This window comes from Rhinatrema bivittatum, chromosome 8, assembly GCF_901001135.1.
Source record: "Rhinatrema bivittatum chromosome 8, aRhiBiv1.1, whole genome shotgun sequence".
Classification (NCBI taxonomy): domain Eukaryota; kingdom Metazoa; phylum Chordata; class Amphibia; order Gymnophiona; family Rhinatrematidae; genus Rhinatrema; species Rhinatrema bivittatum.
Window position 1 is genome coordinate 182,483,732 of NC_042622.1, and position 22,119 is coordinate 182,505,850.

The 22,119-nt window shown below is 47.9% G+C and overlaps 1 protein-coding gene across 7 annotated transcripts in view; it reads right to left on the reverse strand.

Annotated features, from left to right (window-relative positions):
- The window catches only part of NF1 (neurofibromin 1), a 527,350-nt gene that overhangs the window by 15,341 nt on the left and 489,890 nt on the right, over positions 1 to 22,119 (reverse strand). For 4 of the 7 annotated variants that reach the window (XM_029611915.1, XM_029611917.1, XM_029611914.1 and 1 more), the window contains one exon: positions 3,124 to 3,177. The exons of the other annotated variants lie outside the window; for them this stretch is intronic. In XM_029611915.1, the coding sequence (XP_029467775.1) occupies positions 3,124 to 3,177 (54 nt within the window). The remainder of the gene's footprint in view (positions 1 to 3,123; positions 3,178 to 22,119) is intronic. 7 annotated transcript variants of the gene reach the window in all.

A 22,119-nucleotide genomic window follows, 5' to 3' on the forward strand; every position in this document is an offset into this window, starting at 1 on the left:
AGTCTCCCACATCTGAAGATCTGCCCTAAGAAGCTGATGCTTTCGGGGAATGTTTAAGCCCTTTACGTTTAAGGACACAATTTTCATAGGCGCCATCATTTGTTCTTCCAAATGTACCTAAGCGCTCTTACCCTCTGGTAGGACCATCCCCCTCTAATCAGTTGTTGGAAAATGTGTAATCTGTCCATGCAAACAGTATATAGCCAAACTGACCGATAACTTACAGGTCTATTATTAACATGATACCGGAATGACTTGTGTTCAGAATCTCAATCTCCCCTCTCCCTCCCCCCCATCCCTTGCTCAATGTTGGTGAGACAGAGACACACCAACCAATGGAGGAGGATCATGCATCTTCTACAGTGAAAAAATAGCCTCCCAGATCCCTCTGTATTATCACAATGTACAAGAATTTTCCAGACCAGCTATCTCTTCTGGCCCATAATGAAAACCACTTCTAGATGACCAAAAGTAGCAAATGTTAAAGCAGGTAACCTGATTCATAGTAGTATTTTTAACAGTTCAGACACAACTGTCCAAACTTCATCCTCTTCCACTGCTTTAGAAGACATCGAGTCTCCCGAATTCCTCCGAAGTCGCCACCTTCCCTTCCACCCGCCTCCATTTCGGTAGATCTTTCTTTGCTGGAGTCGGAGGTGGTTTCTGACTATGAGGTGTTTTAATCCTCATTCCGGCAGCTGCTAAGATGGCCTCCGCCTCATGTGCAGTTTTAACTTTTGAGGTGACGCCATGAATCGTGAAGGCCAGGCCCAAAGGGGGCAGCCACCTGTATCGATGCCCCTCTTTGCATAGCGCTGCTGTTACTTCATGGAAATCCAATCTTTTCTTCAAGGTAATTGGGGCAAGATCTGAGAATACCACGATCGAGTGAGATTCCCACTGCCATGTTTGTTGCTTTCTGGCTGTCGCTAAGATTTGCTCCTTGATGGGGAAGTGTAAGAAACATGCCACAATGTCTCTTGGTTTATTGTTCACCTTTGGGCCCAACGTTTGGTAGACTCTTTCGATCTCAACTGTCTGTTTCGGAGAGGAAGGGTCCCGACTGGTTCCTTGCGGTAGAAAAAAGTCACTGATTCTCTTTATTGCCTCTACGCAATCTTTGTATTCATCCATTTCCGGGATACCACGAAATCTTAAGTTACAGCGCCGATTCCTATTTTTGATTGCACGAAAGAAGACTCGTCCACCCCTAGTTGAAGATTATTTTGAAGATTTTTGATTTTGTCGGCTTGGGCTTCCAATCGCACATCGCATTCATCCACGCGGTGGCCTATGTCCACCATTTCCTCCTTCAAGTCAGCCATCATTGCAAGTAGTTCTTTCTTTGAATCTCTCATGTCCTTTGTAATATCAAAAAACCACTGGCGAAACTCATCTCGGGTAGGTATATTAGTTTGGTGTGTTTCCAGAATCACCGCCGTTGTGGGATGGTCGTCCGATTGTATGCTCGCTTTGCCCTCATTAACTAGGTCTGTCTTGTCTTGCTGCTCCGAAGTCATTTTCACATAAGAAAACTGCCGCAAATCCAGCTCAGCTTTCTTAATGGCCATCAATCGTGTGTTGCGATCGAAAAGTTCTCTCTTTGGTCACCTTTTAAGATTTGATGGCTTTAGATTCGCTTTTTGATGGGATCTGGGTAGCTAGAACTCCGGATCATGTGGCCATCTTGCTCAGAGGCCATGCCTCCTCTTCTCGTGCTTAAAATTTTATGTGCACAGATTTCGGGCGCCTATGTGGGCTGCAGCGAGGTGCACGCACAGCCCGTGTGCCCGGCTTTACTTGTATTCTGCTATGTATGCACGTGATATGTGCACAGCCTATGTGTGGCGTTATGCACACAGCGTGTGCGCAGAGCCAACACACACTGTGCCTACTGAAGCCCTAGGGTGGGCAATACAGGCACAAAAATGCGCACAAGATGGCATTGTCGTGGCCTACCACTCAGTGTGCCAACCAAGCCTAAAGCGGGCCTAGCCCTTGGGAGGTGGGGCCGCTCAACCCGCTCGGAAGCCCACGTCCCCCTTACCCCAACGGGATCGGGAATTATGTTGGAACGGCATGCCGAGCAAGGAGACCGGAGGAAGTCTTAGCAAAACCCCTCCCACATCTCTGAATCGGGAGGAAATCTTTTTTTTTTTTAAACTTACCTGGGCTCAGTGATTTTCGGTTGAGTACTGAGACTGTCTCCGGCTGCGGGGGTGGAGGGAGGAGGGCTTTGGCTGTCACCGCCTTGCTCAGCTTCCTGCACCCGCTGCCTTTCAGCTGCTTCAGCAGCAAAGTCCATGCCAGGAACTGGCTACCGGTCCAAGGCACACCTCTGAGGGATATCGGAAATCACCTCAGGAATTCTCAACTGGTGGAGGAACCTTTAGGTATCACTGCAGGAGAGTGGGGCTCAATCTTTTCTCCAATTTAAAAGTAGAATTTCTTCTTTCAAAAGGTACAGCAATCCCCATAGGAAAAGCATGTCCACATCTGCTGGAGACTGAGAAATACTGAAGGGCTGAGGTCACTGCAGGGGTGTATATCTAGGGTGACATCAGCTTTGAAACCTGACTCTGTCTCCATCTGCTGGCAGGGGAGCATAAACCCATTGGTCCTGAGTCCATCTGGCTACATGCTAGGAAATCCTATATTAATTAAAACCCACTCTTTCTTTTAGGCACTCCTTACAAGTCAGGAATCATGACGACATACTGTAACTGAAAACAGCATACACCCAACCACGTTCAGCTGTAACCGATTCATCTCGATTTTAGAACCATCCAGTTAAGTTGTCTGTGTTGTGCTGTGCAAACTAACAAGTTCCCCCAGCACAATAAAAAGCACTGTGCCATCAAAATGGTCTTAGTTCTATATTCTGGACTTACGTATAGTTTCACCCCTCCACCCCCTCCCCGTGTTAAGGTTGGCGAGAACGCCATAAGTACCTTAAAAGTACCACATGAAATGCAACAACTTTGCATTACTTACAAACAGCTATATTGTCTGTGGCTGGTCCTGTGTTTAAAGAGATTAATAAATCACTTCTCATGCCATGAACCCAGCTCTAGTGCAGACCAAAGCAGTATCTCGTGCAAATAGGATGAAAGTAAAGAGTACCTTGATGAGCGAGGGGCTGCATGAAAACTGCTGATTTAGAGCAAGGCAGAGAAGCTTCACAGACACAGAATGAAAAAAACAAAAACAAAAAGTGAATAATGTCCATGAGAAGAGAAAGGAATACGAGACAAAACAATTATGAACATTTATTTTATCATGTCCTAATAACAGATGGGTGACATAATTAAAAGGCTACAACCTGGGGTTAGTCAGTAGTTTACATAATTACTATTTCACCAAACCTGATGTTTAAATGATGATAGAGACAGCAATGTTAAATTCTGCATGGAAAGGTATTATGGGGGAAAACATGCCCAAATGTTTAGGTGTGAATCTTTTTCCCTTCAGTTACTGTGGATTTAACATCCAGATAAGGATTACCAAGAAAACAAAGATGGATGGGAGAACAGGAAATTGAGATTAAAAGCACAGACAACGTCATCTACAATTTACAAACTCGGAAGGGTTTGCAGCATCCCTGGGGTTCAAGAATTAACTGAAAAATAGAGAGCACCTGATTTCATAAAAACACAGAAACAGAGAAACTTGATAGCAGAAAAAGATCATGGCCTCTCATCTGCCCATCTACACCACCTACTCAGCTCCACAATCCCCACCTCTCCCTCAGAGAACCTTGAGTTTGTCCCAGGATTTCATTAATTTGGATACTCTCCTCGTCGCCACTGGAATGCTGTACATGCATCCACCATCCTTTCTGTAAAGAAATATTTCCTTCACCCTCATTCTGTGACCCCTTGTTTTAAAGCCTCCTTTCCATTGAAAGAGGCTCACCTCCTGAGAAATGATACCTTGCAGGTAATTTAAATGTCTATCATTTCCTTCCTTACCCCACTCTTCCTCTAGTGTATACATGTTTAGATCTTTAAGTCTGTCCCCAAAAGTTTTATAACAAAGACAACTGACCTTTTATACGTTTAATCCACATATGGGCCGTGGATCAGGGTAACCAAGTCAGTTAAAAAAAAAAATTAAAAAAAAAAAAAAAAAGAGACTTATCCGTAAAAATAATTTCATGTCAGTAAAAGTATCATGAGAGACAGAGTCTGAGAGGCTGCTGTATTTGGGCATCAGGAACTATGTCTCAGTGCATAAAGGGGTGAATCTTGGCATACTAAATCCAGTTAGGCACAAAATAATAATGGTAAACTGTTAGATTGTCAGTAAGAATCTGGAAGTCTGTCAGTCAAAAAAAATACCCTGATGAATTGGCAACCCTGCTGTAGAGCTCTGAAGTCCCATGATGTAGAAACTCTGACACAATCTCAAAGCACAAGTTAATGATGAGCTTTTTTCATTTATTCAACTCAAAATGTGTCCGTTCCTCAAAGCTTTCCTTTATTTCAGGGTTGGCATACTCTGCTGACTTATGGCATACTTGCTCCTAGGAAGCTTTTCAGATTACTACCTACTTTTGCAAGATTGGATATATCTACCTTATAGTACTAATCTCTAGGAAATGACCTTAAAGATGATATTACTAAAGACTTGGAAGATATTTCTAGCCGCTCAATTACTGCTGAATATTATATAGAATATTATGTATTACTGCACTTCATCAAAAGGTGAAATTACTTCTTACCTGAATTTCCTTTCCTCAAAGTAGGGCAAGCCAGTCCACACCAGTGGGTTGTGCACTCCAACCAGCAGATGGAGACGGAGAATGATGACTTGCTGACGTCCCTCTCATACAGCTCATCACAGACATCAGCTAGCCAGTATTTTTCTTCAAAAGCCAGCTGTGGACACTAAATCACCTAAACGTTATTGCACCCTAACAATAATCATTATCATTATTGTAATGCCTTATTCTTAGGACTATCTGACTCTGCTTTATACCCTTTACAATTAATTCAGAACTCTGCCGCTCGGTTGCTTGTAGGTACCTCACGTAGAACTCATATTACACCTGTCTTACTTTCCCTTTATTGGTTACCAATTAAATATCGAATTCAATTCAAAGTATTATCAATTATTCATTCTCTTATTTATAACACCTCTTCTACTTGGTTATGCACTAATTTCCGTATATATAAACCTTCCAGACATCTCAGATCTTTTTCCAAAAATCTATTAGACATTCCCACCGTTAAATTGGCAAAACTTGAATTAACTAGAAAAAGAGCATTTTCAGTAGCAGGTCCCGTTTTATGGAATTCACTCCCAGATTATCTCCGTCTTACCTCTTCTACACAACAGTTCAAAAAATCACTGAAAACTTATTTATTTCAGAAAGCTTACACTTTATCCCCTAACCCATAAAAACTAACATCCATTTATCTGTTACAATAGTAGTATCTCTTTCAATTCATACAATACCCACAAGAAATAATTTTCTTTCATTTAATTCGTTTTTAATTTTATTGTTTAAGAGCCGCTGGACATGAATGTACATTGTGTTATTATTTTTTTTTAAAAATGTTAGTTTTAATTTGTTTTACTTGTTAAGTCTATTCATTATGTATGTTTGGTTGTAAACCATTTTGATTAATTCTTTCGAATTGTAAAAGCGGTATATAAACATTTTTAAATAAAATAAAATAAAATAAATTATTTGAAATAGAACGTTCTTCCATTATTTAATTATTCACATTTTTTTTTAAACATAATGGAAACACTGGACTCAGCTCCGCCAACAGTCTGATAGGAAAAAACTGTAAACGAATATCGTATAACAAAACTCACTTACTAGGTACAGCACAAGTTCATGTGCATCTGAGATCCTCGCCATACAATTTGTTCCTTAATAAGGATCTCAATACAATAGAAGAAAGTCAACCGCCTCAAGGCAGCCCAGGACGGGATGGTGGACTGGCTTGCCCTACTTCGATGAAAAGGAATTATCAGATAAGAAGTAATTTCACCTTCCTCTTCATCCAGGCAAGCTAGTCCACACCAGTGAGATTTATTTATTTATTTAAACATTTTTATATACTGGCATTAGTTGTGGACATCATGCCGGTTTACATCAAAACTGGTAAAGTATGGAAGTTACATTTTAACAGGGAATTAGAAACTGGGAGGAGGGTAAATAATTAAATAGGATAGACGAGAAATAACAGTAACATTAACATTAACATTAACCAAACATTAACATTAACCAAAGCTACTTCCCCAGAAAGGCAGGAGGCTACTTGAGGCCCAAGCAGCACTGCCCTAGCAAAGGACGAATCCTCCCACACAGCCAAAAGGAAAATTGGCTCTTACCTGCTAATTTTGATTCCTGAAGTACAGATCGTTCCAGGTTTATTCATCCCTACCAGCAGATGGAGGCAGAGAGCAAAACTTTGAGGCACTGCTACATAACTGAAAGTGCCAATTGCAGTCCCTCAGTATTGACCTGTACCCAAGCCAAGATGTCTACTTTAACAAACCCCAATAAACCTTGGATGAAGAGAGACAAAGGTTGGAGCCCCCCTGAAAACCAGGCCCTCTTAACCTAACAGAATGCATATCTCAAACTATGTACACTTCTTATTACTCTGAATATATCACATATCGGCTCAGCAAAATCCAGAAGTGAGGAAGTCTTTCGAAAGATGGGGACGGGACTCTGGATTGATCCATGGTACTTCAGAAACAAAAATTAGCAAGTAAGAACCAATTTTCCTTTCCTGTTCATTTCCCAGATCAGTCCAGGCAAGTGGGATGTACCCAAGCCCCTCTATTCTGGACAGGAGCTCAAAAGACCTACGTGCTACATACTTTCCCAAAAGACGCTTCCCCTGGCACCCACACATCCAAGCGGCAATATTTGGTAAAAGTGTGGAGAGAAGACCACGTCGCCGCATGACAAATCTCCTGCGGAGAAAGCAGTTGACACTCCCGCCTACAAGGTTGCCTGCGCCCTAGTGGAATGCGTTACCCCTCCGGCACTGAACGGCACTTACAGATGTAAGTTAAAGCTACCGTCTCTTTCAGCCATCGTGTCCTTGGAGGCCTTATTTCCCTTCTTAGTGCCACTGCACAGGACAAATAGATGATCAGATCTCCGAAAGGCACCTGTCACCTTAAGACATCGTAAAAGAATTCTGCGCACATCAAACATGTGAAGCTCTCTTGCCATAGGAGCATCCACAGACAAATTTGGAAAGGCCAGTAACTCAATCACCTGGTTAAGGTAAAAGAAGGAATCCACTTTAGGCAAAAAGGAAGGAACTATACGTAAAGAAACCTCTTCCTCTGAAAAACGCAGGAAAAGGTCCTTACAAGATAAAGCTTGCAACTTGGAAATCCTTCTAGCTGAACAGATAGCCACCAGGAAAACAGCCTTCAGGGTTAAGTCCTTTAGAGAAGCCCTCCTAACTGGTTCAAAGGGAGGACCACACAGCACCCGAAGAACTAAGCTCAGATTCCATGCTGGACAAATCTTCTGAACCAGAAGATGCAGATGTTTTGCCCCTTTGAGGAAATGAACCATATCCGGATGAGATGCCAATGGTCTTCCCTGAATCCTACCTCAAAGGGAATCTAAGGCTAACACCTGAATCCAAAATAGGCCAAACCCTTACCCAAACTGCTTTGCAAAAAGGCTAGAATCTGTGGAACATCCACCTTCAAAGGTTGCATCTTGTTCTATAAACACCAGGATTCAAAGTCGTTCCACACTCGGGCATAAACCAAAGATGTGGAAGGTCTCCTTGCCTGAAGCAAAGTCTCAATCACAGGCTCCGAATAAACTTTCAAACAGAGCCATCGCCTCTAGACAGAAGCAATCCTCCCGGTCTGAAAATGCGGGTCCCTGGCGCAACAACTCTGACGGATGGGCCAAGCGAACGGGACCATCCACCGCTAGACGAAGAAGGTACGCAAACTACGGCTGCCACCAGAATCACCCTGTCCGAATGAAGCTCGATACGTCTCAGCACGCGACCTACGAGTGGCCAGGTATGTCGGCCATGGTTGAATGAAAGTGTCGATGCCCTCCGATCCAACCTCTCCTCTGCAACTGAAAAACTGATCAGACTTCGCATTTCTTGGAGTCGCCATGAGGTCTACCGCTGGTTTGCCCCACCTGGTCTGAATCAAGGTGAAGGTCTCTGCTGAAAACTCCCACTTCCCCAGATCCAGACGCTGTCTGCTGAGGAAGTCCACCTGCACATTGTCCACTCCGACTACTAGACGACTCTTCGTTCTGACCTGACGGTTGATGTATGACACTATTGTTGCATTGTCAGAGAACATTCGTACCAACTTGCCCTGAATGAGCGGGAGAAACGCCAGTAAGGCTTTGTGCACTGCTCTGGTTTCCAGCCGATTAATGGACCAGGTCACCTCCTCTTCCGACCACTGACCCTGGGCCGATTTTCCTTGACAAATCGCCCCCAGCCCATGAGTCTGTCATCCATGGTCACCACCACCCAGTCAGGCACTTCACGGTCCATTCCTTTCTCCAAATTGTGCCGAGACAACCACCATGAGAAACTGGACCTGGCCTCCTCTGGCAACGGCAAAGGAAGCGGCAATTCCTCCAAAAGCGGATTCCACCAGGACAACAGAGCCCTCTGCAGAGGAAGCATTTTTATTTTATTTATTTAGCATTTTTATATACCGACTTTCCAATAACAGAATTACTGATCAATTCGGTTTACATGTGAGCATGTGAGCAAAGGCCCAATGAACTAATTTCAGCATAAAAGCCATGGAACCCAGTACCTGTAAATAATCCCACAGCCTGGGACAGACAGCTGCAGCAGCTGAAGGACCAGACTCTGCAATTTGACTACCCTTTCTGTAGTCAGAAACACCTTCCCTAAACAGGTATTGAAGCATGCCCCCAGATATTCCAATGACTGGGTCAGCTTCAAATGACTATGTGCCAGATTCACCACTCAGCCCAACATACCCAGGAGTTGCAGGTCCCACTGAACTGAGCATTAACACTCCATTTCTGATTTCACCCATACAAGCCAATTGCCTAGGTATAGGTGCATCAGGATACCTTCCTTCCTGAGTGCCACCACCGCCACCGCCATTATCTTTGTGAATGCGTTCAGCGCTGTCGCTAGACCAAAAGGTAGGACCCGAAACTGGAAATGCTCCCCCAGGACCATGAACTTCTGGTGTTCGGCCCAAATGAGGATATGGAGATAGGCTTCTGTCAAGTCCGACGCCAGAAACTCCCCTTTGCATACTGCTGCTATCACCGTGCACAATGTCTCCATCTGAAACTGTGACACCTGGAGGGCAGCACTGACCCTCTGCAGATCAAGAATGGGCCAAAAGGTCCCCTCCTTTTTTGGCACTACGAAGTACATGGAGTACTGACCTTGCCCCCTTTCCAGAGGGGGCACTGGTACAATGGTGCGTAGTTGCTGTAGTGTTACAACATCTCCCACACTGCCTCTCGCTTGTCCCTGGAGATGCAATGGGAGATTACAAAGGCATCCCTGAGTGGACAAGAAAATTCTAAGGTGTGGCCATCTCTCACCACTTTCAGGACCCACTGATCCGATGTGATCTTGGTCCACTCCTAATAAAAGAGGGACAGCCTCCCTCCAATAGCCTATGGAGAGGACAGAACAGCCTGCCTTCACTGACCAATTTTACTTCAGCCTTCCTCTTGGGGGCCCACCATCCCTCGGACGCTGGCGTTGGGCTCGAAAGGACAGCTGTGCACCCGAACTCTGTTTTTGCGCCACTGCCGGCTCAGGGCTCCTGCCAGCGTGAAACCTCCTCACTTCTCGGAATCGAGCTCGCGGAAGAAATACTTCTTGGGGGTTTTTTGTCCCCAGGCAACTTATTCACCTTTGACTCCCCCAAAATGCTTCATGAGAAGTTCCAAATCCTCTCCAAACAGCAGCTTTCCCTTAAAGGGGAGGTTAGACAGCTGGGCTTTAGACCACACATTCACCGACCAATTTCATAGCCATAGGAGTCTCTTTGCTGCTACCGCTGAGGCCATACTTCTGGCAGAAGTTTGGATCATGTCATACAGGGCATCGGCCACATAGGCCACTCCAGCTTCCAAAAGGGCAGCCTGAGCCATCTCAACAGCTGTTCCTGACTGCTTATCGTGCACCTTCTGCACCCAGCACAAGCAGGCTCTCTGCAGCAGACTTCCACAGATTGCCGAACAAAGGCTCAGAACCAAAACTTCAAACAGCATCTTAAGGAGAATTTCCAGTTTCCGATCTTGAATATCCTTCAAAGCAGCAGCACCTGCCACCAGGATGGTCATCTTTTTGGTAACCACTGAAACTGCAGCATTCACCTTGGGAATCTTCCACGACTACAATGTCTGTTCCAGTAAGGGATATAATTTAGCCATAGCCATGGCTACCTTCAAGCCCGCTTCAGGAGATTCCCACTCCCGATCCACCAACTTCACCACCATCTTAGGCAACAGGAAAACCTAGAGGGCCCCCATAATCCCTCATTATCCAAATCTTGAGTGACCTTAATCCCCAATTCCTCCAGAACTTGGGGAATTAGCAAGCCCAACCCATCCCTGTGGGTCCAGCATTGGGTCCCCCAACACAGTAACTGGATCCTGGTCTGGATCATGCATTGGATCCACCAACGTGCTAACAGGGCCCCTGCCCAGATCTACCAGCCCTCCCTGCATCCTATCCAGAAGGACAAAATCTGCTGAAAAAGCCTCTGGATCTGAAGAAGGGGGGTCCGGGTCCACATCCCCATAAGCCTGATCCCTTCCCCTGCCACCAGTAGTCTTGTTCCATGGGAAACAGCGTGGGAGGGGAGTCCTGAGGCTCTGAAACTGCAGCTTGGCTCCCAGCACATGTAGCAAAATCACCACCAGCTCCCTCTGACACCCTCCCTCCCCCCTCCCCGCCCGGGGCCTCTGGAGCCAGCCCAGCTGACCTCGTGCTCTTGCCGCATCTCAGAGGTCCTGCAAAAGTCTCAGTTCCTCTGGACATACATTCGCAGCAAAACACGCCAAACTGAGGACCGCTCGACAAGAATCGCAGCTGCGACAAACTATGCTGCGCTACACTGGAGAAGGTATGCTGGCACGATCGAGCCTAAAGAATAGCCCTGCACTAAAGAATAGTCCTGCTATTCTTTAGTGCAGGTGGCACTCTCCCCATCTTCCAAGAAATCTGTAGCCTTCTTTTCGTCCGTGCTGTCTGGGTCCCTGTCAGGAAAACCCTTGGTTAGGCGAGGCATGCCTCAAGGTCTGCCGATAGGATTGAGAGAGGGAGGGCTTACCGGCTGAGGTTCCATCCGGACAGTGGCAAGAGAGGTAGCAGACTATGCCTGTACGAAGGCTTGAAGGCCCTGGAAAACTTCTACCCAAGAGAAGGCAGCCAGGTCTATGCCTTGCCCAGGAGGTACTGGGGTAAGTGTCGCTGAATTTCCCTCTCCTATGGATGACCCAGTCCTGGGGGTAGTCAGATCTGGGGTACTTCCAAGTTAAGGCTATGGCCGACCCATCCTCTGAATGGAGGAGCTGGGCTTAGCAAAATTCGGGGAGGCCATCTTTCCCTGGGCTTCCTCAAAGTGCTGACATAATTTGGAACTCAGGTCAGACTGTGAAGCCCTAATATGACAAGCAGCACAGAAAGAAAGGTGCTTATATTTCTTGGCTACCAAAGCTATTGGCAGCGGTAACTGTGTTCTGTTGGCTCGCGCTTAAAATTTTATGCCGGGAGGTCACGTGATGTGATAGCTGGGAAGTCGTGTTGCTTCCTAGCTCCTGCTCTGCCCTGCTAACCGCGATTACTAGCCCGGCGGCACATTATATTTGTTTGGGCGCCGACTCTCTAACGTGGTTCCTTATGACCATGGTGCGCTCCCGCGGTAAATTGCCGATGCCACAGACACCGAAACAGCCCCGAAAGGAGAAGGAGCGGTCCCGGGACTCTGACCCCAACATGGTGGCCCCCTCAGAGGGTGACGGCGCACAACCCGATCCACCACTTACCCTGACCGACATCAAAAGCGCAATCAAGGAAGCGCTCGACGAAAAATGGTCTCTCCTTACCGCGCAATTTAGTGCGGTCCAGGATACAATAGCGGCGCTGCCCCCCCGGATAGACGCGGTTGAGGCCCGGGTTTCAGACATTGAGGACGCCGCGCTTGCCCAAGCTTCTAAGATGGCCGCCCAGGAAAAATCCATCTCGGCCCTGCAGGCCAAGGTTGATGATCTCGAGAACAGGGCCCGCCATGACAACCTGCGGTTCCTTGGCTTTCCCGAGCAGATCGAGGAATCCACACTGTGCTCGATGTTAGAGGCTTGGCTGCCAGAAGCGCTTGATCTCCCCCATTTACAGGGTAAGCTTGTGGTGGAGAGGGCCCACCGGCTGGGGGTCAGAAATGCACCGTCCGGGAGATCACGCTTAGTTATTGCAAAAATTCACAATTTTGCTCACAAGTTGGAAATCTGGCGTGCTTTACGTGTCAAACGGGACTTGCACTACCAAACCCACCGCATGCGAATCTTCCAAGATTTTTCCACTGCGGTCTCGGAGGCCCGGCGGGGCTTTGCTGCGATCTGCACTACTTTACATAACAAAGGAGTCAAGTTCGCCCTGCTATTTCCCGCCCGTTTGAGGATTTGGGTGGCGGGACAGGCCCATACTTTTGATACTGCGCCTCTGGCCCGTGACTTTGTGGATCGTATGGACACTTGAGGGGTGCGGCTCGTTTTTTTTTTTGCGGATAACAAGATTTGAGCCCCCCCACGCGGCCTGATGGACGCCCATGGACGCTCGATGACTCTCCCCAATTTGGCTGAATTCCTCATTGCAATTGGCGACCACGTGCTTGAGTTTCTTTTTTCCCCAGCGGGATCGTGGATTTTGTGTTTTTTTTTTTATTATTATTTTTTTTGGGTGGCGACGCAAAGCGGCTACCCCCCGTGGTGTGATAACTGATATTTCTTTTCTTCTTCTTCGGGGGGCCGTGTTTTTTTTGAGTGTTTTTCCACTTGACTGACCTACCCAATGGACACAGGGAGGCTGGCGTTATTCCAGCCGGTGCATTCATGCTTTTGCCTGTTATTTTGATTGTTAGGTTATTTTTGTTTCTATTTTTGTACTGTTTTATTTGTTGTACTCTCCCCTGCCTTCTCCTTCCCAGGCCAGGAAGGTCACCTGGGGTACTTCAGAGATCATGGGCAAGGGGGGAAGGCCCTATAGGGGATGCTCTGGAGGCCTAGCATTCCGGTAGCGGGCGTTGTATGGATCTGTGTGTGGCCTACTTTCAGTTTTGTATGATTGGTAGTATGTTTGGGGGGGGGCTTTGTATTGCTTGGCTGTTAGGGGTTCGTTGGTAGAGGGATTACAGGTGGGTGTTGGGGTCGCTGGGTGTGGAAGAGTTTATGAGGGGTATGCGTAGGAGCACATCAGACCGTGCACTCTTATCTCTTTACGAGTTTTCATGGCTGAACGACCGTTAGTCGGTCCGGGGAGATGGGGGAGGGAAATTCGGGAAAGGGATTGGGGGGCTGGGTGGGGTGTGGGGGTAGGGGATGGGGACGGGTTGGTGGGAGGGTTGGTTTTTCTCCGGGAACAATCGTGGCACTCTGCGCATATATTAGTTTTGTATGCAGTGGTTCACATTATCACACAGTGGAGTGTGGGGAGGTCTCGGCTGGGAGGGCCTCCTCACGGGATGATTGGTTTTCAGCTCGGTTATCTCCTCTTTGGAGTGCAGACATGACTTTACCCACTAGATTTGTGTCTTGGAATGTCTGTGGGCTCCACTCGCCCATCAAGTGCACTAAAATTCTGACGTGGCTTAAGCGGAAATCCACTGTTGTGGCCTTCTTGCAGGAGACACACTTGACGTCCCAGGAACATAATAAACTGCGGAGGGAATGGGTGGGAGCGGTGTATAGTGCCGAGGGCTCCACCAAATCTGCGGGAGTGGCAATTTTACTTCATAAAAGTCTCCCTATAAAAATTATTAAGGAAATTGTAGACCCCTTAGGCCGGTATATTATTCTGATCACTGAGCTCTATGGTAAATCTGTTGTGCTGTGCAATGTCTATGCCCCGAATGTTTATAATCGTGCCTTTTATGCTGCTCTGGATGCCCATCTTCTTCCTTACCCTACACGTGACTTTGCTCTTGGGTGGGGACTTTGATACCATCCGGGATGTGGCGCTGGATGCCTCCGCGACCCGGCAACCGGAGCGTTTTATGGGGAAGGGCCCTCAATTTTTGGAACAATCCTTACATGTCATGGATGCTTGGCGTGTGTTGCACCCCATGGAGAAGGATTTTACCCACATCTCCAGGGCGCATTCCTCTTTTGCGCGGTTGGATTATTTTTTGATAAGTGACCACGCTTTTTTGCGTGTGCAGGATGCGGGTATCGACAATATAGTTATCTCTGATTACGCTCCAGTTTGGCTCGACCTATGTCTGACTGATAGGGGGCAGGGCTGTCCAGGCTGGCGTTACCTGTATTTTTTAGCTCATGATAAAAAGTTCCATGACTGTTTACGCAGCAAATGGGCAGACTTTGTGGCCAATAATCAAGCGCATGTCCAACAACCCTTCCTTTTTTGGTATACTGCTAAGGCGGTTCTCCGTGGGGAAATTATATCCTATGTGGCACATCATAGGAGGATGCGGGACAAGCAGATCATGGCTCTAACTACCCAATTGAGGAAGGCTAGGCAGTCCCTGGCGCGAAAGGATACTAAGACAACCCCTTTTGACTTTCGAACGCGTCAGATGGCACTTAACTCCCTGATTCACCAAAGGGCGACTAAGAGCTATATGTACTATCGATTCCAATTATATCAATATAGTGACAAGGCTGGCAAATTGATGGCTAATTTGATCCGGTCGGAGCGTCCGAGTCGCTTTGTCCCGGCATTGCGAATCTCCCCTACTGAGGTCGCTAGAGATACCAAATTAATCCTTCAGGGATTTCGCACGTTTTATGCCACCTTGTACTCCACTGAGGATGGGGGAGGAGCGGAGGGTGAGCGGTTTTGCTCGGACTTACCATTACCTCAGCTAACGGCGCTCCAGCGGGACGCCCTCAACCAGCCCATCAGTACCCAGGATGTTCTCTTGGCAATCCAACAATTGCATGATTTCAAGGCACCGGGGCCGGATGGCTACATGGCGGAATTTTTCAAAATTATGAAAGACCAGATAGCAGGCCCACTGGCCGCGGGGTTTTCGGATATGGTTTCCCGGGGCTCCTTTCCGGATGGGGAGAATATGGCGTTCATTACTCTCTTACCAAAGCCCGGGAAGGACTCTCTTCTACCGGGGTCCTACTGCCCCATCTCCCTTTTAAATTTAGACCACAAAATTTTAGCGAAAATCTTGGCAGATCGCCTGGCCACAATCCTGCCCACCTTAATCGGCGATCACCAGGTGGGCTTTATCCACCAGCGTTATGCTTTGGCAAACGTTAGGAGAGTGCTGGCGGCGATGACTATATGCCGCCAGTTGGAGGAGCCCCACCTGGTCATCAGTTTCGACGCGGAAAAGGCGTTCGACCGGGTGAAGTGGCGATACCTCTTTCACTTGTTAGAACGGATGGGATTCGGCGGTTTTTTCCTTCAAGCTGTACACCTATTGTATGCGGACCCCAGGGCTGTGATCCTGTTGAATGGCAGTCGGTCTGACGAGTTTAAGGTGACACGGGGGACGCGCCAGGTCTGCCCTCTGTCCCCGCTGTTATTTATCTTGCAATTGGAGCCTTTTTTGTTAGCGTTGCACCAGGAAGGGGGAATACGGGGAGTCCGCTTTGGATCCAGGATTTTTAAAGGGGTGGCCTTTGCTGATAATCTGCTTGTCCTTGTCATGAAGCCTCATGATTCCGTTCCACGCCTCCTTTCTTTGATTGAATTGTTTGGGGTCTTTTCGGGCTTACAGATGAATGCCCATAAATCCTCGGTGCTGGCTTACTCGACGTCGGTATCGACCACTTGGCCTGGGGACTTTCCATTACATTGGGCTCAGGGTCCTCTTCGCTACCTGGGGGTGTACATTCCTGCGGCCCCTGATCAGATTTACCAGGCTATCGTCCCAGGGCTTTTGCGGGACACGGCCGACAGTCTGCTCCGATGGAAAACCTTACCTCTCTCACTTAGTGGTCGGATTAATCTTTTTAAAATGTGTTTGCTCCCTAAGTGGCTTTACTTCCTCCAAAATGTTCCCATCCTTCTTAAACGGGCGGACTTAAGTTACTTGGACACTCTGATGAGGAAATTTTTTTGGCGAGGGGGGAAGTCGCGTGTCCCACTGTCCTGGTTGCAAGCCAAATGGGGGCGGGGAGGTCTGGGGGTACCAGACCTGGGTCTGTATAATTTGGCGTGTAACTTGCGGGTTCTTCGCGACTGGTTATTAGACTCGGGGACTTTTACCTCCATCGAATCTGAGAGGGCTTTACAGGCCCCCTTTATGCCCACTTATGTGTTACAAGCACCTTCGGCTTGGTGACCACACCCTTGGTTCGGCCCCTCCGATTAACCTGGCGGCGGGTTGCGAGACGGTTGAGTATTTCCCCCCACTGTGCCTACTTCCTCCCGGTTAGGGGTAATGCGGAGTTTACCCCGGGAATGCAATCTGTGGCCTTCCAGACATGGCAGGCGAATGGGGTCACTCATTTGGGTCATTTGTTTAACTCCGAGGGGCAGATCTTCACATTTCGGGAAGTTAGGAAACTTATGGGCTGGGGACTGTTCACACGTTCTCTTACTTGCAACTGTCGCACTACTTGCGGTCCCTTCCAGAGACACATAAGAACCCAGCCACTTTCCAATCCATGAAACGGTTGTTTCAATTGGAGGGCCGAACGACCCCGTCTTTGTCCCATTATTACTCACAGTTGCGATTGGTTGGGGGGGGGTGACATGTTTGTACTGTTGGCAACCCGTTGGACTAATGATGGTGATTTTGCCCTTACCCCGACTATTATTAAGGTGTGTTTTCGCCGTGCAGCCAAGATCTCGGTTAACCAATATTATAGGGACATGCAATATAAATTTTTGTGTAGGGCGTACATTGCTCCTCAGATGGCTTATCACTTCAAACTGGTCTCTGGGGCGGGGTGCCCTCGGTGTGGTCATGCTTTGGGCACCTTGTCGCATGTTTTCTGGACTTGCCCCCCGATTAAACGGTTTTGGGGGCGTATTGCAGCCTATCTGGCTGATCTCTTGAATGTAGTTATTCCCGTTACTCCCCTGTGGCTATTATTTGGCTGTATATCGCCCATTCGCATCCGAGATCTTGGCTCACGCTTGCTTGCGGCGAAGGCTTGTATTGTAGGTAAGAAAATATTCCTCTCCAACTGGTGGTCGACGGATGTTCCGTCTTATTGGGCATGGCGGAACGGATTTCATTCGCTGATGACCATGGAGAATATGATGGCCCATCACTCACCCAATGCAAGACGACGATTTCTTTCGGTGTGGCAGCTGTATATCCAGACCCTTCCGCATCGCACTCGGAGTTTGCTCCTCAATGCTTGACCGACCAGCCCGGGCTTTCCTTGGTGCCTTGTGAGCAATGTGGACTGCATTGACCTGCAGCTGATTGGACTTCTAGAGGACGTTGTTTCCGGAGATTTTGGGGGGTGGGGGGGAGGGGGGTCTGTTGATGTTAGTTGCCTTGATTGTAACGTATGCCTGGGGTGGGCGCAGAACCAACTCACCTCTGGCTTGTTGTCTGTTTTTATTTGAATGAAAATAATAAAAACCGTTACACCTTAAAACCAAAAAATAAAAATAATTTTATGCCACAGATTTTGGGTGCCTAGGCAGGACGCGGCGAGGTACACGTACAGCCCGTGCGCCCGGCTTTACCTGTATTCTGCGCTTAGTAGGTTGAGCGCGTATGTACATGTACAACATTATGTGCCCTGTGCGTACTAATGTTCTATGGAGGAAAACACAGCACGCATAAAGATGCGTGCAAGATGGCGCTGCTGTCACCTACTGTGCAGTGTGCTGACCAAGCTTAAAGCAGGGCCTAGCCCACTGGGGGGCCGCTCAACCCGCTTCCCCTTACCCCAATGGGATCGGGAACGACATCGGTACAGCACACTAAACAAAGAGACCAGAGGAATTCTTACTGAAAACCCCTAGAAGTAAATCATCTCTCTTTTTTTTATTTTAATGTAAATGTACCTGGGCTCAGCACTTACTGGCTGAGTACACAGATGGTCTCTGGCCATGGGGGGGGGGGGAGGGGGCTTTGGCCTTTCAGCTGCTTAAACAGCAAAGTCCTTGCGGGAGCCAGCTACTGGACGAAGGCACACCTCTGAGGGATCTCGGCAATCGCCTCAGGAATTCTCAATTGGGGAGGGACTTTTAGTTATCACCACAGGAAAGCGGGGCTCAATTTTTTTCTCTAATTTAAAAGTAGAATTTCTTCTTCCAGAAAGTACAGCAATCTCCATAGGGAAAGGTATGTCCACCAACTGCTGGACACGGAGAAATACTGAAGGGCTGAGGTCACTGCAGGGGTGTATGTAGGGGTGACATCAGCTTTGAAATCAGACTCAGTCTTCATCTTCTGGCAGGGGAGCATAACCTACTGGTCCTGAGTCCATCTGGCTACAAGCTAGGAAAGCTAGCAACTGCTGTTCTGTCCCATGGAATAAGGAGATCCATTTCCTGAGAGACTTGTCGAACCAGGGCTCGAACTGCAGGCTCGAACCGGGGCTCGAACTGCAGAAAGGCTAGCTGAATTGCTTGGGTTTCCAGCCAGTTGATGGACTAAGATGCCTCTTTGGGAGACCACTGCCCCTGTGCCACTAGCTCCTGACAGTGAGCTCCCCAATCCTGTCCACTTGCATCTGTAGTGACCACCAACCAGTCATGAGTCTCCAACTCCATTCTTTTTTCCAGAAGCTTCTAGCTTAACCACTAGAGCAACTGTCATCTACCCTCTGGGGGCAAGATCAACAGCACATTGTACTCCCAAGACTGAGGATTGGGCCTGAAGGGACTTCTGCAGAGCCCACATATGCGCATGTGCCCAAGGAACTACCTCTATCATCGCGGCCATTAATCCCAGCATCTGTAGGTATGACAATACTGATGGAGATCCCGCCATTATCAGGGCTTGAACCTGCCCAGCGATCTTTTGAATGTGGGACTCTGGAAGAAACACCTTGCCCTGAGCCGTATCGAACTGGACACCCAGATACTCCAGAACCTGAGAAAGCTGCAGGCTGCTCTTGGCCAAATTCACTACCCATCCCAGGTGCTGCATTAACTGAACCACCCTGCTCGATACCACCTGGCTCCCTGCATATCCGACTTGGCTTGGATTAGCCAGTTATCTAAATAACTAGAATTCCCTCCTTGCAGAAAGCCACAGCCACCATTACCTTCATCTTGGAAAAGGTCCTAGGTGCCATAGCCAAGCCAAAAGGCAACACCTGAAACTGGTTAATGGTGGCCTAAGACCACAAAGCACAAGTAACGCTGATGCTGTTTGTGAATTGGAATGTGTAGGCAAGCCTCCGAGAAGTCTAGAGATGTAAGAAACGTTCCCCTCTGTACTGCCATGACGACCGACCTTAAGGTTTCCATTCGGAAATGGGTAAACTGAAGGGCTTGATTGACCCCCTTTAGATCTAGAATAGATCAAAAGGAGCCCTCCTTTTTGGGAACCACAAAGTAAATGGAATAATAGCCTGTATCTTCCTGACTCTCTGGAACCAGAATAGCAGCCTTTAGAGCAAGAAACCTCTGCAATGTAACCTAAACCACTGCCCACTTTTCTGTGGAATAGCAAGGAGAAACTATAAAAGCATCTGAGAGAGGACGGATAAGCTCCAGGGCATATCTGTCGCACACCACCTCCAAGACCCACTGGTCAGAAGTGATGTGGGTCCATCTCCGATAAAATTGAGACAAACAGCCGCCTATCTCTGGAACCGGAGGATGGACCCCCAAAACTTCATTGGGAGGATCTAGAAACTCCAGAGTCAGAGGCACCATCTTTACCTGGCTTCTTTGCTCGAAAGGACTGAGACCTCACAAACGAGCGGGACCCTCTGATTACTCGAACCTCTGGAAGAGCGAAAATGCCAATTACTCCGAAATCGCCCCTTCGCTGACAAAAACCGGGGAGTAGATTTCCTGTCCTCAGATAACCGAGAAACTTGGACTCTCCCCATCAATCTCCATCTTTTCCAATTCCTCCCCAAATAATAGCCACCCCCTTTAAAGGGCAACTTGGTGAGACTGGACTTTGAAATAGTATCAGCAGACCAGTTCTGCAACCAGAGAAGTCTTCAGGCTGCAATCACTGAAACCACCCCTGAGCAGTCTTACGTGCCAAATTATATCCTGCATCTGAAAGGAATGCAGCTCCCGGTTCCAGGTATGGGCCATTCTCACCCAAAACCTCCTGAGTCCTGGCCACCATACAAGAGCAAGTGGAGATTTGGAGATTCGTGCTCACTGCCTCAAAGGCCTGTTTCAAAATCACCTCAATCTTTCGATCCTTGGCATCCTTTAAGGCTGCACCTCCTTTCACCGGAATGGTGGTAAGTTTTGTCACTGGGTAGAACAGGGTATCCATCTTGGGAAACTGGAGCTGCTTCCGAGCTTTAGGAATGAGCCACCTCCTTTAAAATTAGCCTCAGGAGAACTCCATTACAAATTAATCAATTCTTGAACAGCCTCGTGCAGAGGGAAAAACCAGGACGCCTTTTGCAAACTAACCATCACAGGATTCTTCTTCGGATCCTGAGCCACTGCAGGCAAGGCCTCCTCACAACAAAGGGCCTTCAGGGTCTGTAAAATAAAACCTGACATTTCGTCCCTGTGAAAAAGCCAAAGTATTGTCCAGTGTGGTCCTGCATATGTGGGAATCTGCGCCTCCTCCAAAAACACCTTGTTGGGATCCCTCATCGAAGATCGCATTTCTTCTCAGGAGTCTCCCGAAGGCTCTGCGTCCTCACTTTCTCTCCCAGGACGCTGTCCCCTTCTCTGCTTTACCCATGGGGGGGGGGGGGGTGGGTAGGGAAACGAGGCCTCCTTTGACCACTTCCACAATCCTGAAGAGACTGCTGATGCAGGTGCTCCTGAGATTCCATCCAGGACCCTTCCTGCCCTTTATAAAAAAAAGCTCACGGGTTGCAGGGACAAATTCCCCTGCAGAGACATCTCCTTGAGCCTCCTCGCATTTCTGGCAAATGCTTAGCGATTTCCTGGAGCTAATTACCAGGATATGACAGGCAGAGCAGACGCGCACATTTTCCTGTGCTGTTCTCCTGATGCCATCTCTCCCCTATGCGTGTGCCTCAGCAGCAGTACAGCAAGCTCAAAATAGCACCTGCTGCGTGGTTTCACACTGCCATGGAACTCTGGCTGGCTCCCAAACTAACACTTCAGTCCCTGCTCGCAACACAGCCTGACAGTCTCTTACTCCTACCCTTCCTCGGTGTGCAGTCACTGCTGCGCTGAAACCGGGTAAGGCAGCCGAATATCAGAGAAAACCGGAGCGCTGAGAAGGCAATGGAGGGGACAAAAAAACAGAGAGAGGAAGAGAGACAAATTAACAGGATTGAACCCAAGGCTCCCCTTAACCTACTGCACTCTCCCCACAGGAACTCTCCCCTCTGTCAGGATAGGGGCTAGGGCACCAGCCTTCACTTGCCCTGAGATATTAGACACTTAGCTGAGAGAGGGAGCAAATGCTATCACCACATGTGGTCAGAACAGCCTGTTCAATCTTGGCAGGCCAAAGTCCACAAGCAAGGATGCATGTCCACTACCTACTGGAGACGGAGATATAGTGGCTGGCTGATGTCTGTGATGAGCTATATGAGAGGGACATCAGCGAGTCGTTGTTCTCCTTCTCCACCTGCTGGTTGGCGTGTACAACTCACTGGTATGGATTGCTTGCTGGATGAAGAGGAATATCAAACTGTACTAGACACTGGAAAAACCCCTTAAAACAAATTTATAAGTAGAGGAGGTCTAAAGGTGACTCTCTAGACTCCGTTTGCTCTCTCTTCACTCCCGGCACTACAGGATTCCCCAGCTGGCTGAGGGCAGCGAGGAGATCCGTGTCTATGGC